Genomic DNA, 17682 nt, shown 5'->3' with positions numbered 1-17682 from the left:
GCGCAAAGCGTGACCATAAATCCTCAGTGCGCCTTTACATATCAAGCTGAACGGACGTGGTCTTGTTCAGTATTGATTTTTACCTAAATCCTTCGTATAGCGTACATTTATTAATACATGTAGGCTACATGTTGGCCTATTTGGGTTACGATGTAATCCATACTGTTTATTGGGCGTTGCTCAATATATTTGTACATTATATTAAATTTCTACCTTGTAATTGAGTTTATGACGCTGTCGTAAACTTTTTATCGTGTAGATAATTTGTACAGTTTTTGTTACGGTGTCGTAACAGTTTCTAGATATTATCACAAAATCTTCTACGTAGTAAGCAGAAAATTGACAGTTCCTGCACATATTTTGTGTACGTAGTATACAATTTATACATGCCGTGCGTAAATTGATGACGTAGTGCACAAATTTACCACATTTTTTACACAGTATTGTAAGATGGCAGATGCTATGTTGCAGCAGCAATCTGTGCAAAAAGATGCGTCTACGGACGCTACTACAGTTAGTAGACAGCAAGAAGGCTCCTCAAAGGGTGCAGGTACTGTTAGAGCTTCTGAGTCGGGTAAGCCTAGAGGGAAACAACCCGCTAATCCGTCAAAAACTCCTCTTGTAAAGTTGACCACAGCGACTAATTCAGATGCATTTAATGCTGAGGCACTGTCCATTTTAAGACAAATGAATGCTAACATTAATAAAACAAATAAGACAGTGGAAGAATTAACCGGTAGAGTTGATGCCTTGTATAATGATTTTGATGGAGGTGACTATGACTTGTCACAGGGTAATGGAATTGATGACTATGACGTTCAAGATTGGGAGCAAGATGACCAGTATGCTCCTGATGATCAGAGGTCTTTGTCTGGAGATGATGATGACGTTTTCAGTCGATTTGCAAAGAAATTTCAGAAGTCGGACTCTGTTGCTCCTGAGGTGTCTGAAAAATTAGCTACTGTTGTCAACAGTACATTTAGAGAGGGCATGTCGGATGAACATTTTTGTAATGTGTCTAAGAACATTTTAAGCCCAAGTAACTGTGAAGCCCTTAAAGAAACAAGAGTTAATTCAAGTGTTTGGTCAGTTCTGAAGCCAACCACACAGACAGAGGACTCTAAGATGCGAGGTATTCAGAATAGTATCGTAAAAGCAGCCTGTAACATTGTGAAAATTATGGATAAAGGCAGTCAAATGTTCGATGATGAGATGTTAGTTTGGGGTACTGATGCAATTGGTCTTCTAGGACATGCAAATCGATGGATTAATATCTGTAGAAGAGACTTGCCTAAGAGGGATATGGATCCGAAACTACACCACCTTTGTTCACCCATGGTTCCTTTCACAGACCAACTTTATGGTGACTCTATGATCAAAGATATCAAAGATATCCAGGAGCTCAATAAGATCAGCAGAAATGTGGTTAGAGGTGGCGGTAGTGGACGCTTTAGAGGTCGTCAGTTTAGAGGCCGTAGGTTTCAACCTTACAGCAGACGAGCACCTTCTGGGCGTATGAGATCTGGTACTGGTAGATCCCGACAAGGGATGAGAGATCAGAAGAAGTCTACCACTTTCCAGGCAGGTAGGTTTAGCTCTTTTTGAAAATAAATGGAGAAATCTTACTTCTGATGAAAGAATTTTGGACATTGCTTTGCATTGTCATATAGAATTTACTCAAAAACCTGAGAAACAAATTGTTTGGCCAATGCAGTTTTTCACTGCAGATGAGAGAAAAACTATTGATGAAGAGATTGAAAAACTGCTTGAAATGAATGAAATTGAACAAGTTGAGTTTAATGATAATGATGAGCAGTTTATCTCTCCAATTTTCACTGTACCAAAAAAGGACGGAGAATATTGCATGATCTTAAACCTGAAGGAGTTCAATGAAACATACGTGGTGTATCATCATTTTAAAATGGACTCCTTTGAAACAGCATTAAAGTTGGTTAAACCCAATTGTTTCATGGCTTCAATTGATTTAAGGTAGCGGGAGCCTAATGGAATCGGCAGTAATCGGGCGATGTCGTTATTTTTCGTGGCGTGATCGGAACCTTTCGTCTATGGACGGCATGACTCGGAATATAAATATAATTTCGAAATTAAACGTTGTTTTTGCAAAAGGCGTATAAAATTCATTATTTATATCGGTAAAAAGCTGTCAAATAATGCTTAAACATAAAAAAATTCCATTTTTGGAAAATATTTCATGGATCGATAGCGGGATTTCCCATCGAATGACGTCATACATGGAATTCCTTATGAAAGTGAAAACATGAAATATCGAGACGAGCGAGGAAGATACCGCAAATTTGGTGAGAAAAAGAGGAGAAATGAAGTATCCAAGCGAATAATTAATGAGCATAATTACACAAATACTGGGTTATGTAACGGTAGTGACTGCACAGCTACAAATTGCAGCAACTTTCACTTTGAACTTGGCGCTAGTGTTAGCCGTGATGGCTGGAGGGAAGGCAGACGTTTGATTGAACTTGACATTTTGTTGAACAATTTAAAGTACTGTCGCTCTTGTAAGTTAGGACCTGTGCCGTTGACAGCTTATAACGTGGTTGGTGAGTTGCAAAAGGGGCTTGGTGGATATTTATATGTGGTTTGCCAGAATCCTGACTGCAACTTCGTCATACATAATTGGTAGTGACTAGGAGTCCTGTCAAAAAAGGTACTAGTATATAGTCCAGTTTAAAGCTAATAAAAGTCTTGTTATTGAGATATGATATTACTTAATGTTACCTGTGTGTATGATAATTGCTAGTGTGACCTTAATTCAAGCTTATCTTCACTGTGTTGATAAAATTTACTACTTCAATAAGTCAAGTATTGTTTGTAATTAAAGTACAATAACTAGACACATAGGCAATAACAGTGCATGTCCTTATTCATTTTGATTGCTGTTTTATGCCTGCAGTCATGTTCTAGTTTTGTGGAATAAATTTGCAATATTTTTTATTGTTTATTTTCAGCTATGATTGACAGTTTGGGCGGCCCAGTCCGTGTCAACAATTTATTATCCACTCTAAATGTCAAGCCTATATGTAACAGGAATCTGAAGAAAATGGAGGAACGTGCAGGCGAGGCCATAGAGGCACATTCTGTGCATTCTACAAACCAAGCTGCTCTCCAAGCATTTGAGAAAGAAATTGAGTAAGTGCAGATTATCATATAAATATAAAATGCCAATGAATGTGATACAGTGAATGAAATGTCAACCTGAGATTTAACTTGCAAAATTCGGCTTTTTAAAGAAGAAATAAAATTGTTCTCAAATTAAGAATATTCATTTCACCATCACTGACATGTGATATTAACTTTACATGCTAATTTAATCGGAGCGCAGTCTGTAGGGGCAAATTTTCCCAGTTTGTAGTATTATTAGTGACTAAAATGTTATAAAGATTTTCTGCCTCATTGATTACATACTTGGAATATTTTTTCAATTAATTACAGAGACATTGCACATCAAGAATCATATGAGGCCCGGAAATCAATGGAAGGGATGTTATTGGATGATCTTGGGGTTTGTCCACTACCAGATGAATCACCAAACCTTCGGTGAGTGTGACTTTACACAAAGTACTAAAGTAAAGAAAAAAATCTAGATATCACAGTTTTACACTATAACTTGTTGCATCTAAATTTTATGCCACATGCCCAAGTTTAAACTTGAGGACATTACTAGAATCACTATTGCCCTTTTTGGTTAAGCCCGCTTGTGGAAATGAGTACATAGTTGTCTAAATGGCTGTTCGGTGTATGTGTGTCCGTCCATCCGATTTCTTTGTCCGGACCATAACTTTGGCATGCATGATGCAATCTTGTTTATATTTGATGTGAATGTTAACCTCAGTGAGACAGTGTCATACACACAGCCCAGGTTCTAGTATCTCAAAGGTAAATCTTTGTTGAGGTCAGATGGATAATTTTGACATTCAATGAGGAATGCATGAATGTTTAACTCAATGAGACAGTGTCATGTGCAAACCCTAGGTTTATATTTCAGAGGTCAAGGTTACAGTTATGGGTCAAAAGGTAGGCTCGACATGTTGCCCATAGGCATCTAGACTTCAGTTGTAATATTATTGTCTGAAGTTGTACAAACTGTGCAAAACATATAAAATTTGAATTTGAGGAAACATTTGTGGTTTTTTTTTTTTTTCAAGTCGACTGTTACAAGATACATCAGTTGTTGAGGGGGATTCAGATTGGACTGATGTTGAGTCTGATACTGAAGAAGGAAATGATGGTCCAGCTGACAACATTCAGAGCTATAGACCTGTTACAGACGATCCCTTCAGGTGAACAGATTTAAATATCATATAGTATTTGTGTGAATTTTAAAACAATTTATTGTCATTGACTATATCTATTTTGTGTAAAAAATTAAAGATGATTATTTGCCTTTCTAGCTTGGTAATTAATGTCTGGTCATTCTCCACCAGTAGAAGCTGTGAAGATTCCAAATGACCCAGGACTATAGGAAGCATTTTCAGATTGGGGGCACACACATTTTTGAAATCAGTCGATTTATAACAGACCCAGATTAAATGAATACACTCGCTGTCAAAAAATTCCTTTGATAATTACCATAATTGGTTAGATTGTTAGGGGTCAGCTCCCTGGTGCCCCCCCCCCCCCCCCAAACACACACACACAGACACACTTACGGCCCTGTGACCGGAAATTTGCAAGTTGCTACAAAGAGAAATTGTAATATCCATAGACACGATGCAGTAATTTTTATGTTATTTTATACTGAACCTTTTCCTTTAGAACTCCAGAAACAAATGGCATACCACAGTCTGTCAGAAAAAAGACAAAGAAACACCATATCCAAGATACAGGCTCTTCAAGCAGAAGATGTTTGGTTAAGAAATTCCCTTGTAAGACCAGAAAGGGGATGACTTGTGCTGTCGATACTGCTTGGCAAAAAAAAGGCTTTGATAGTTTAACCTTAAGTATTGCAACATTGTAATATTAAGAAATTGTTTCTGATACGTAAATAAGTATTATTTAGATCTTGTGGTAAGGTGTTGTTTATTAATTTTAAATAACACCAGAAATTGTTGTTGTTGTTTTTTTTGGTGTAACTGAAAGTCTTAAATTTTACTGAATTGTCTTAATTAACTAAATTATGAAATGCTTCTCTTTCCCCACAGCACACACGTTCTTTATGAGCAAGGCAAAGTATGGAAAGAAAGTTGTGAAGTCTGTTATAAGTCATAGGACATGTGGTACATGTAACTGGTGGAGACGAAATAAGCCCGGTCAGCCTGTTAGACCTCACAAGTGTGTACGAAATCATACTGGAAGTGCCCGTTTGATGGAGAGTGTCAGTGGAGAGAGGGGGGTAGCAGAACTTGCAGCAGAAGGAACGCCAGTCGAGTACATTGAAGGCGATGGTGATAACACCCTGATAGCTAGATTAAAAAACAACATGAACATAGACATGAAAAAAAGGTACGATAGAAATCATGTGGTAAAAAATGTAGGCAAACGTTTATATGCCTTACACAATCAAAAGGATGTTAAGTTAAGTAAGACTGTTATTATTCATATAGAGAAATGCTTGAAATATGCATTTGCCAGAAATCAGGGTGATAGTGAGGCTTTACGTGAGAATTTGAAGGCTCTAATTCCCCACCAGTTTGGAGATCATTCATTGTGCAATGAGAGGTTTTGTGTATTCAAACGAAAGCCTGGTGAAGTGTATATACACAAAAGTCTACCGTACAAAAGATCACTGAAGGATGACACTCTTCGTGAAAAACTTCAGCAAATATTTGACCCATTGGTAGCAAATGCACGGCAATATGCTGATTTAGGATCCAGTCAGCAGTGTGAGCATGCCAACAAAGAAGTCAGCCTCCGAGCACCCAAATCACACCACTATGGACATTCAAAATCCCTTGACTACAGAGTGCATGCCACAGCCTCTTATATTAATGACGGTAGACACTATATACCAGAGGTAATTCCAAAATGTAAACTGTTAAGACTTTATTATTGTTTTGATTTAGTTCTGTTGTTATTGTTCATAATTTTTCAGTTTTTGTTAAAGTTTTATTTCACTCTTCCACTTAAATGACCAGAATGTTACATGAACTGATTAGTTTATAAATAGAGGATATTACACAAGTGTCTTTTCATATTGAATTTATTATACCAGTTGAATAAAGTTATAAAATGCGGGGCTCTGCCGAGCATTTTATCAATTTTATTCAACTCGTTTAATAAATTCGATATGGAAAGTCACAAATGTAATATTCTTTTTATCACATGTTAACCTTTCTTATCGAAACCATTTGCCCCTCATCGATGTGGGTTCGAAACCTCATTTGGGGCGTAGAATTCTATACGTGAGGAAGCCATCCAGCTGGCTTACGGAAGGTCGGTGGTTCTACCCGGGTGCCCGCTCGTGATGAAATAGTGCACGGAGGGGCACCTGGGGTCTTCCTCCACCATTAAAGCTGGAAAGTCGCCATATGACCTAAAATTGTGTCGGTGCGACGTTAAACCCAACAAAATAAAATAAATAAATTTCTTATCGAAACATAAAAAAATCGACTTTCTTTTACTATATAAACAAAACAGTTTGACCGACGTCACTTTTACTATAAATGACGTCAACGTCAAAGCTTTATTACACTAGTGTATTATCATTTTTATTTAATCGCTTCATTACACTCCCGCGACGTCAAACATGTGATAAAACCAGTTTATTATATTTCACGACAACTGAAGAATTGTTTTTTTTAGCTTGTTCAAAGTTTACATTGTTTCTGTTCAACAGTTGACTGCTGTTCGTTTACTGTTACACAGTTGATCTTCGGTACTAGGCCACTTTGGTTGCAGTTCTACAGATGTTATGGTATGTTGATATTTTTCTTGTTTATTACTTGCTCATGATATTAATACTTTTAATATAAGTGATAACAAGATTACATTGTTTGCTCTGCTTTTCGAAGAAAAACTAGAGCTGTTGCACTCGCGTCGGTTATTGGCAAAGATCAAAGTAGAGCACTGAGAAAAGTTGAGCCTGTTGTCTTACAGCCAGCCCTTGTTTATAAAGGCTTTTATAGGTTTAAATTAAGCAATCACCTAGCTTTCCAATTACATTATACATTACTGTATTATTATAATGCACTAGTAAAGATATAAACCATGGAAAAGAAAACACATATATGTATTTAAATTTTCAGACCAATATGAACCTTGGATTGTCACCTGGAAGTCATACCATAAAGTACGCAGATAAATGTCTCAAGCGACGTCTACAGAAGCAGCAACGCCAACAACTTCCATCAGTTAAAAGGCGCAGACTTGTTCTGAAACAGGAGCGTTCGATTAACCAGGGAGCTCTTGAAGCCTTAGAAGGTGTTTCATATCAATCTGGTAAGTTTTTTATCTTGGTAAAATAACTGAAATATGTTTGCTTGTATCATACTGTGTAATTACTTCTCAAAGAGGCGACCTGGGTTTGAATCCCTGTCTATGTGCATGTAAGAGTATTATGTGATAACCAAGTTCGACAAGTTATTCATTGTCTGTTGCAATACCAGATAGCATGTGCTCCAAAAAAGTAAAATTCGTACATGAGTCTTAGACTTTTTTAAAATGCTGCATTGTAGATCTAAATATTGTGGTTAAGGTTTTTGTTGAAATTATATTGTGCATTGCAGAAGTTGGCCATTCCTCCAGTGTTGATATTGAGAAACTTCCAGATGCTGTCCCGCGTGGCAATTTCAAACCGTGAAAGTTGAAATTGGACAACCTACAATCATAGCCATAGACCTGGAAACTACAGACCTGAGTAAGAACAAAAATTTTAAACAGATACAGCACTTTCTCTTTCTTGTCAATATTATTCTAAATTCAGTCTGCTGGTCAGTATTGCAATACTCTAACAAATACATATACCTTCTTTTTGTTTATCACAATATTTTCTATCACTGGAAAGACAATTTTAAACAGAAAAAAGAAAACTTTTTGTTTTACATGCAAGATAAGAAATATTTCACTGGTGTACATTAAATCTTGCGGTTACACTACTGTGCAAATATTGCGTCTGGTGTTCACTCACTGAAAAATTCGGATCTTACACTGTACCAAACAAATCTCCTCGATAAATTAATTCTTCAAGTTTTCTGTACTGATCATTCACATTGTTTGCTTCAGTACGTGGTTCTGTTATGCCGCACATCACACAGCTGGCAGCAGTGGAGGTAAAGTCTGGTGTCCAGTTTGCAGTTTACACAAAACCAAAGATGGCAGTTACATCTGAAGCCCAAAGGGTAACTGGAATATGTGTTGATGACAACGGCGATATAGTTGTGAATGGAAATCTGGTAGAGTCTATTCATATTCAGTCTGCCATTGAGAAGCTGTGCAGGTGGCTTGACCAGTTTTCCAATGTGTTTCTCATTGCTCATAACGGAAGGAGATTTGACTTTCCAATTCTCATGACAGCTGTACAGAAAACCAAAACCACAGATGTCTTTTTCAAATCAGTATTTGGCTTTGTCGATAGTTTGTCTGTGTTTAGAAAGAAGTACCCTGGAGAGTCATTAAAACAGGAAGACCTTGCACGACAACATCTTGGTATGACATACAATGCCCACAATGCAGAGGCTGATGTTGAGGCTCTTGGACATCTTCTAAAACTATGTGAAGTGTCTGATCTCCTAAACTTCAGTTTTTCTCCTGTGGCTGTGAAAAATTCTTTACTGTTCAATTGTGAAAAATCGAAAAATCTGCGCTCCTTTGATCCATTAATAAGCAAGGGGATATGCAAACGTCCTACAGCAGAAAACATTGCTGGCTCTGGTTTGAGTGTTGAACATCTGAAATTTATATTTAGGCGCTCAGGTGAAGATGGACTTAGAAATACATTTACAGCTGTAAACTGTGATGGCTTACCGAGAGTAACAAACTCAAAAAAAGTTCTAGAGGAAACTGTTCCCAAGTTTTGTCAGTATTTTTCATCAAATGTACCTTCATAGACATAGGTACTTGTATGAATAATCTGTGATTCAGAAAGTACATTAACTGAATCATCATTGATGACATGCTGATTAGTATATTTGTGAAGTATTTGCATTTTGATTATGATTTTTACTTGGTGTATAAAAACCAAGATTTAGTCTTTTATGGAAAACAAACATATGCTGCCAAATATGTAATTTTCTTGCATACAAGACCAAGATTTCCGGTATTTTTGCTGGTGATGGAAATTCTATCCTGCACCTCGGGGTGTCAGACGACTGTTGTGCTATGATTGATGTATATTTCTCAATTCAAGAAACACTGTTTTATCAAAAAATACAGAAAGTTAGGCAGAAACTGATAAAATAAAACTGGAACTAGATCTTGTTACTTGTCTTCGAAATGTTGTGATGTCTTTCCTGTTTATGGATGTTGGTTTCACTTACTTTGTATGAATACACTACTATACAGAACTAGCTACTATACAGAACTAGTTCTAAAAAGAAAGTCATTTGATTCATTTTTTTTTATTATTATTATTGAATATGGTATGCAAGAAAAAATTCTATCACTGGTTGTCGATGTTGATAGGAATATCCGGCTCTCGGGGTAACTGTATATGTGTTAACTCGGCAGAGCCTCGTTACCCCCTAAACAGGTAACCATTTCATTTAGACAGGAAATTCTAATCTGCACTGATTATCAGTGAAATAATTATATATAATTATGCATGTACTAAACTCAGGAATTTTTCTGTCTTTAGAAGAGGTCAAAATTCATTGTACTTGCCTGAAGTTGGCTCAGTATTTTTCCAGCTGTGGAAAAAATATTTCGTTTTTTGTTTTCAGTCAGGACTTTCTCTATTTTATCAGAAACATGTAATTTACAAGACATAATGTTCAATTCAGTCCAAAGAATGTAACTTGTTGCAGTATCATTGAAACACAACTTCTTTATGAAGTTCTAATAGGCAAAATTCACACTAATTTTTCAAAGACACTGATGACCAGGATCTCTTACAATGTCAACAGGAAATGAAGATTTTTAAATATTTTGATATCTTAACTGTCTTTTTATAACTTAAACAGTTAGTATATATAGTTGCATGTAGAAAATGTTGCTTTCCTTAAACATAGTTTGACCATATTTGAGACATTGTGTATTTCGTCATTTTTTTGTGAAAATCTTGTTTGTGGGTAGCCATATGCAAAATTATATTTCTTAAATTACAGATGGTAAAAATTTTTTTTCTTTGTATATTTTGTTTGAAATAATATTTAGCTAAAAAATAGAAGAGGTTACCTTAATTGACTAGTATTAAATAGCTGATTTTTTTTAATTAAAAAAACATGTATTTTTGATTATTTGTGAAAATTTGTGTGATTTTTCTTGGGTAACCATGCCGTTTAGCTTCAAAATATCTGTTTACTATAGTTTGAGCTTTTAATATGCACTTGTTTCATTAGATATATGTATTGTGAATGAAATGAAATCATATAATAAATAAAAAGGGTGAAAATTCATTAAAAAATAGTCATTTTTGCAAATGCACCCCTGGTACAATTTAACCGACTTTCAGTAATAGGGGGTGGGCAAATGAAATCGCTATATTTCCGTAACTGTTGGTGAAATTCTTTTAATATTTCACATACAATCCTGTATTTGCATATAGATTTTAAAAATGTTATGATATAGAGAATCTGGAGAACAGTCCATTAGGATCCCACTACCTTAAGACATGGATATTACTCTGTTCCAATTGCCTCAGAACACAGAAAATATCTGAGATTTAGATGGAGGGGTAAGATTTACCAATATGCTTGTTTACCAAATGGTCTGGCCTCGGCTCCCCGTTTGTTTACAAAATTGATGAAGGTTATTTATGCCAAACTGAGACGACTAGGCCATAAGAACTCTGGTTACATTGATGATAGTTTTTTGCTAGGAGATACCAAATCTGAATGTTCAGATAATGTTAAAGATACTGTGAGTGTCATGGAGGATGTAGGCTTTATCATACATCAGCAAAAGTCAGTATTTGTTCCTACACAGAACATAGTTTTTCTAGGAAATCACATTGATTCTGTAAGAATGATAGTATACTTAACAGAAAAAAGAAAACATATCATAAATTTGGAGTGTTCAAGGTTAATTGGCATGATATTCACTAGTATAAGAGAAATGGCCCGAGTAATAGGTCTCTTAGTTGCCTCGTTTTCTGCAGTTGAATATGGTCCATTACATTACCGTACCCTTGAGAGGGCAAAAACCTTGGCCCTTTCAGAAAGCCGAGGAGATTTCAGTGCCAAAATGTTTTTGTCAGATTCAGTAAAATCTGAGTTAAATTGGTGGACCAAAAATTTGTCAACTTCAGTCAGAAATATTTCTCATGGTTCACCGAAGCTTGTCATAGAAACAGATGCAAGTCTTTCAGGTTGGACTGGAGTTTGTCAGAATGAACAAATTGGGGGTCGTTGGTCAGAAGAGGAATCAGGCAACCATATTAATTACTTAGAGCTTTTAGCAATATTTCATGCTTTGAGAACATTTGCGAAAGATCTGTCAGCCACTCACATTCAGATTAGAACTGACAATACATGCGCAATGTCTTACATTAATAATATGGGTGGCATAAAGTCAATTATTTCTGACCAGTTGGCTTGTAAAATTTGGCTTTGGGCTATTAAAAAAGATATTTGGTTGTCGGCAACTCATGTCCCGGGTAAACAAAATTTAGCAGATCATGGTTCTCGATTTTTCAATGAAAATGTGGAATAGATGCTAAATAAAAGGTTTGCAAAGACTATTCTGAGTTTATGGGAGACCCCTTCACTTGACATGTTTGCAAGTAGATTGAACGAACAGTTGGATAGATTTGTCTCATGGAAATTGGATCCAGAAGCAGAATTTGTTAATGCCTTTGGTATGAATTGGTCAGACACTTATTTTTATGCTTTTCCTCCTTTCAGCCTAATTCCTCGTGTGTTGATGGAGCTGAGAGAGGATGCAGGCGAGTGTATTCTTGTAGCTCCTTTGTGGACGACCCAGAGCTGGTTTCCGGCTGTAATGGAAATGTTGATTTCCAGTCCTTACATTCTTCCGAAGGAACGGAATTTACTGACGTTACCAGGAACGGTGAAGGTACATCCTTTGTACAAAAAACTCATACTGATGGTTTGTCGCTTATCAGGAAAACCCTCCAAAAACGAAACATTTCAGTCAGGTCTACAACATTATTATGGCCTCATGGAGGTCAGGAACTCAGAAACAATATAACATGCACTTACGAAAGTGGTTTCAGTACTGTAATCAAGAACAAATTAATAGTTTTCAAGCAACTATAGGTAATGTTACTTATTATTTGACACATTTATTTGAACTTGGATTAACATACAGTGCTTTGAATACAGCACGATCAGCTTTGTCTGCTATAGGGATTATAATAGATGGGTTTACAATTGGAGCTCACCCTCTTGTCATTAGATTTTTGAAGGGTGTATATAATTTAAAACCGCCGAAATCCAGATACTGTGATACTTGGAATGTCTCAGATGTGTTAAAATACTTAAAGATGTTAACTCCTGTCACTGAAATCAGTTGGAAGTTATTAACTCTCAAACTAGCAATGTTAATAGCATTAACTACAGCTTCACGTTCCCAAAATTTACATTTACTGTCTGTTAGAAACATGAGGAAGGAATCCTGTAAATATGTTATGTTTTATAGTGGTCTGTTAAAGCATAGTAGAAGGGGTAAGGTTACCCCACATATTGAACTTCATGCATACACATTAGACAATAGATTATGTGTGTACAATACTTTGACTGAGTATCTAAGTAGAACAAAAGGCCTACGAGGTAATCAGGAATGTTTATTTATAAGTTACATTAAACCTTTTGGGCCTGTGTCAAGCAACACAATAAGCCGCTGGATTCGCACAGTGATGTTCAGTTCCGGTATTGATTGTAGTAAATATAAGGCACATAGTGTTCGTTCAGCCTCCACTTCCAAAGCAAATGTTAACAATGTGCCAATTAGTGACATTCTTAAAGTTGCAGGCTGGACAAATGCAGTAACTTTTGCTCAGTTTTATAATAAGACTGTAAAGGATGCTGGTGCAGAATTTAGTTCTGCAATACTGTCTACTACCGAGACTTAGTAATATATTTTACTGTGTCGAACATACATAATATACTGTTAAGATGTACAGGACATTTGTATGCTGTAATGCGTCATGAGTACCATAATGATGCGTGTGAATAAAATGACTGTGCTTTCTATTTAATTTTATTCTGGTCTTTCTACTGCAGTTGATATTTGGTGTTCAGCTTGGGTGACGGGTTTCTTTCCCAAAAGTTTGGGCTTTGAAATCTCATCTGTGAACTGAGGTGTGTTATGACGTAAAAGAATCCCCCCCAAATAAACGAGACTTACCTTGGTTAAGTTGATGTTTGGTTGGGATTCTTTGTAGTCATAAAACACACCGAAGTGATCAGATGCCCACCCATTGCTAAGATCAGCTCAGTAACCCTCCCTGACAAGTTTATTATCTAGAATATGTTCAATTTACCATTATGAACAATGAACTAAGAAGATAGGATTTTGTGCCTGTATGGAAAGGAAAATTTTGGGAAAGAATTTTCCGGCTTTGAATACTGAGGATTTATGATCACGCTTTGCGCACATCTCATCTGATCATTTCGGTGTGTTTTATGACTACAAAGAATCCCAACCAAACATCAACTTAACCAAGGTAAGTCTCGTTTATTTGGCGGGATTTTACCATAACTTAATTAATATTCTATTAACCAGATCTGACACATATTTTCGTATAAACATTTGTATAATACAGTCTAATCTAATCTAGAAATGATGTTCCACAATTTTTCAGTTATATTTTATGTTGTTTTGATGTCTCAACATATAATTACTAACATCAACAAACTTAAGTATTTTACAATTTGGTTGGTATAAATGTTTGTTTTGTTTACATGTTTTATTTATTTTCATCCAGGGGAATAAAGAAATATACATTTTAAAATATCTCATCATTCCAGATAAGTACACTACATAATCAAGATAAAAGAAATAAGAAAAAATTATGTTGGTGGAATTTTATTTCAAAAAATTGATATACAGTCTTTGTAGAATTTACTTCTTTAGATATGTTGGACTGAAATGGGAATAACAACATACTTTAAATTTTTGTAGTCATAAGTTAATATGGGAATTATTAACTTGAAATAGATTTTATCTCGCTATTATGCCATCTGAGCTTTAATATTTTTCAACATTGTCATTGGCAACAAGGCTAAACATTATTTCTGATGTATACCTTGCATTCATGTGTGATAAATGATTTTATGGTATTCTTTAATATGATATATTATGCTTTTCATCTTACCATGGATTAAAAAAATATATATTTATTTGTCTGAAAATTAAGGTAAAAATACTGACTGATTAAACTGCAATATAAGAAAGCTTATATGAGATAAAGGGAGGTAATTCCATTAAAATATATGTAGAATGTAGATGATTAAATATAATGAAGAGAGGTAATAAAATATTGTGAAGTTAATAGTCTTCATTTCTTTGAGGAGCTAATCAATTGTTTTACATGTTGGTTAATTAACTACAAGTATGACCTAACATGTGTATTTGTCCTGAAGGAAAATAAAAAAGGTTGTTTGATGTCCTTGTACTGTTAAGTTGTTCCTGGATTTGTTTACATTCCTTGTCTGAATGAACAGGTGAAACAGACTTTAATGAGGGTATCACAGGAAAATACCTAAGTTTATTTTTATATCAGCAAATTTGATGAGATAGTCATTCAGGAGTTGTCTATCCTATTTCCAAAAATGTTATGGGGACTAAATTTTTTGGAGTAAATATCTCTTTTAATAAATAACACACAGCATTTTAATGTTGTGTTTATATTATCTGATGCACTTAGCAATATATATTTGGAGTCTAAATGTTAAAAAATCCGATTTTAATTTTTTAGTTACAGTGTCTTCTGCTTGGAGTGGGGCCTGTTGTTGGTCGCTACAGGATAAAAAGAACAAAAGATAATGAAATGAGTGACAGACCTAAAGCAATCATAAACAGTAATCATAAACAAGATGGCATTAGGTTGCTCACCTGAGAAGCACACCATAACAGTGTAAACATGTTCAATCTAGTGATTTCATGTAAACAAGTATTCTGGCCAATTTTCATTAGAATTGTACCAAAAATGTTGTCTCTTGAGTTTGATCATGTATTTTCTTTGATATGACCTTCTTCTTAACCCCAGATGACCCAAATTCAAACTTGACCTAAATTTCATCGAGACAATCATTTTAACCAAATTTCACCTTTATTGCATACACAAGGTTTTTCTTTGTTTGAACTAGTGACCTACTTTTTTATCCAAGATGACCCATATTTAAAGTCAAGCTTGTTTTTAACAAGGCAACCATTCTGACCAAATTTCCGGAAGATCGATTGTAAAATACAACTTCCATCACATACACAAGGTTTTTGTTTGATCTGACCTAGTGACCTACTTTTTAACCCCAGATGACCCATATTCAAACTAGACCTAGACCAAGGCAATCATTCTGACTTAATTTCAAGAAGATCAATTGAAACATACAGCCTCTATCACATATACAATGTTTTTCTTTGCTTTGACCAACCTACTTTTTGACACCAGATAACATATATTCGAACGCGAACTAGATTTCATCAAGGCAATAATTCTGACCAAGTTTAATGAGGATCAATTGAAAATATACAGCCTCTTTTGCATACACAAGGTTTTTTCTTTGATTTTACCTAGAGACCTACCTTTTAACCCCGGATGACCCATTTTATAATTCAATCTAGACTTCATTAAGGCAATCATTCTGACCAAATTTCATGAAGATCAATAAAAAAAATACAGCCTCTATGGCATACACAATGTTTTTCTTTGATTTGACTTAGTGACCTAGTTTTTCAAGCCAAATGACCCATTTTCAAATTTGATCTAGATTTCATCAAGGCAATCATTCTGACTAAAATTCATAACGATCAATTGAAAAAATACAGCCTCTATTACGTACACAATGTTTTTCTTTGATTTGACCTAGTGACCTGGTTTTTGACCCAAGTGGCCCATTTTTGAACTTGGCTTGGATTTTATCAGGGTTATCATTCTGACAAAATTTCATAAAGATCAGTTGAAAAATACAGCTTACACAAGCTAAATGTTGACAGACGACAGACAGATGCTGGACATCGAGCGATCACAATAACTCACTTGAGCAGCATTGCTCAGGTGAGGTAAAAAGAAGTAATTTGTTACATTTGTTAAAGTCATTTATAATTTTCACATTCAATCAGTAAGCAGAAAAATCTTTTGATGACAGATATTCAGAGTTTTATAACAAAGCTTTATTTTACTCTTATGTCTAAATTGCATGTATAAAATCAAATTTTAACATAATGAATACTTCAAGTGACTACTCAATGCTGAATGTCAGGCTGAACCACGTCCAAGCAATTCCACGGAAAACATCAATTAGAACTATTTCAATTTTTATCCATTATAAGTGTTCCCTTAAAGACGTATCTGGGAGTTGTTATTCAGGCAAAGAAGGAAAATTTTAACTTGCGGAAAGAATTTTCTTAAACATTGCATGATCATAGAGCATCAAATTAGAAGCAAATTTATGACAAGAGGGTCATGATGGCCCTATATTCCTCACCTAAGCACATTGCCCTTAATGATAAGATCAAGTTTTGACATAGATCACATGGGCATACACATTAAATATCATCAGGATAAATATTTTATTGTAACAGTCACTTTTGGTCTATAGGTGACATATTAGTCATGGCCAATCTCCGTATCAAGTTTGAGGATCCTAGGCTCATATGCTGCAATTTGTACTAGCAGGACTATTTTTACCCTGGAAGATTTGAATAACATTCAAAACCAATTTTCATTTACATAAAATAAATGGAGGTAGCCCGAGTCCATTTGATGGCATAAATGGCATTTCAAATCAATACCTTCATTAGTTACTGAGACACACCCATTTTAATTTGAAACAAGGGGAGGTAATTTGACATAAAATCAGTCCATAGTTATCTACCCTGATTATCTCAGTCCAACTTACTAATGCCAATAATGAAATTTCAAATGAGTCCTACAAATACTTACTGAGATAAATCCATCTTTATTAAAATCAGGGAAGGTAATCATGCATTGGTATATGCATGTAGAAGATACAGAGTATAAGGCTTAGCCTTTACAACAATTTATTAAAAAAGTAAGTAAAAGTAGAAATTTCTTACCATGGAAAACATAAATAATATTTCAAACCAATCACATTAGAAGCTACTATATATATTCATTTACATAAAAAATAAAGGAAGGTAACTTGTCATAAATTCAGTCAATATAATTTATATTTTTTAATTTGAAGTGACATAAAATAAGTTCATAGTTATCTACCCTGATTGTCTCAGTCCAACTTATGACACAATGAGATTTCAAATGAGTCCTATAAGTACTTACTGATATAAATCCATTTTGATTAAAATCAGGAAGTCTCTATATGGCTGCAAAAGCCAAATAGCAAAATTTTTACCTTTAAAGGGTCATTAACCCATAACTCTAGAACCCATGATGGGATCTGGCCAGTT

General features: G+C 35.1%; 4 protein-coding genes across 10 annotated transcripts in view; 3 read left to right on the top strand and 1 right to left on the bottom strand.

Moving 5' to 3' along the window:
• Window positions 1-17682, bottom strand: part of LOC123561423 (basic salivary proline-rich protein 3-like) — a 244315-nt gene that overhangs the window by 85925 nt on the left and 140708 nt on the right. The gene's annotated exons all lie outside the window — the stretch shown is intronic.
• LOC123561424 (uncharacterized) lies at window positions 55-13283 on the top strand. 2 transcript variants are annotated; one of them, XR_008372809.1, is made up of 2 exons: window positions 55-2683; window positions 2985-3116. XR_008372809.1 is itself a non-coding variant. In XM_045353790.2 (2 exons), exons 1-2 carry the CDS (start codon window positions 451-453, stop codon window positions 11975-11977), a joined length of 1140 nt encoding a protein of 379 aa, XP_045209725.1. In that variant the 5' UTR covers window positions 55-450; the 3' UTR covers window positions 11978-13283. The 2 variants fall into 2 exon arrangements, 1 of the variants encoding a protein (XP_045209725.1); XM_045353790.2 differs by lacking the exon at window positions 2985-3116 and adding an exon at window positions 11973-13283 and having other exon boundaries at window positions 55-1585.
• LOC123540261 (uncharacterized) lies at window positions 2807-5008 on the top strand. The gene is made up of 4 exons (XM_053553192.1): window positions 2807-3165; window positions 3469-3573; window positions 4182-4316; window positions 4792-5008. The coding sequence occupies exons 1-4, from the start codon at window positions 2987-2989 to the stop codon at window positions 4991-4993; spliced, it is 621 nt and encodes a 206-aa protein (XP_053409167.1). The 5' UTR covers window positions 2807-2986; the 3' UTR covers window positions 4994-5008.
• Window positions 5184-9385, top strand: LOC123540262 (uncharacterized). Of its 2 annotated transcripts, none has more exons than XM_045325128.2 (5): window positions 5184-5478; window positions 6812-6889; window positions 7221-7413; window positions 7701-7831; window positions 8197-9385. In XM_045325128.2, exon 5 carries the CDS (start codon window positions 8211-8213, stop codon window positions 9018-9020), a length of 810 nt encoding a protein of 269 aa, XP_045181063.2. In that variant the 5' UTR covers window positions 5184-5478; window positions 6812-6889; window positions 7221-7413; window positions 7701-7831; window positions 8197-8210; the 3' UTR covers window positions 9021-9385. The 2 variants fall into 2 exon arrangements, with proteins under 2 accessions (XP_045181063.2, XP_053409166.1); XM_053553191.1 differs by having other exon boundaries at window positions 5184-5989.

The sequence above is a fragment of the Mercenaria mercenaria genome, chromosome 10, assembly GCF_021730395.1.
Source record: "Mercenaria mercenaria strain notata chromosome 10, MADL_Memer_1, whole genome shotgun sequence".
Classification (NCBI taxonomy): domain Eukaryota; kingdom Metazoa; phylum Mollusca; class Bivalvia; order Venerida; family Veneridae; genus Mercenaria; species Mercenaria mercenaria.
This window is presented reverse-complemented; position numbering and strand designations above follow the sequence as displayed.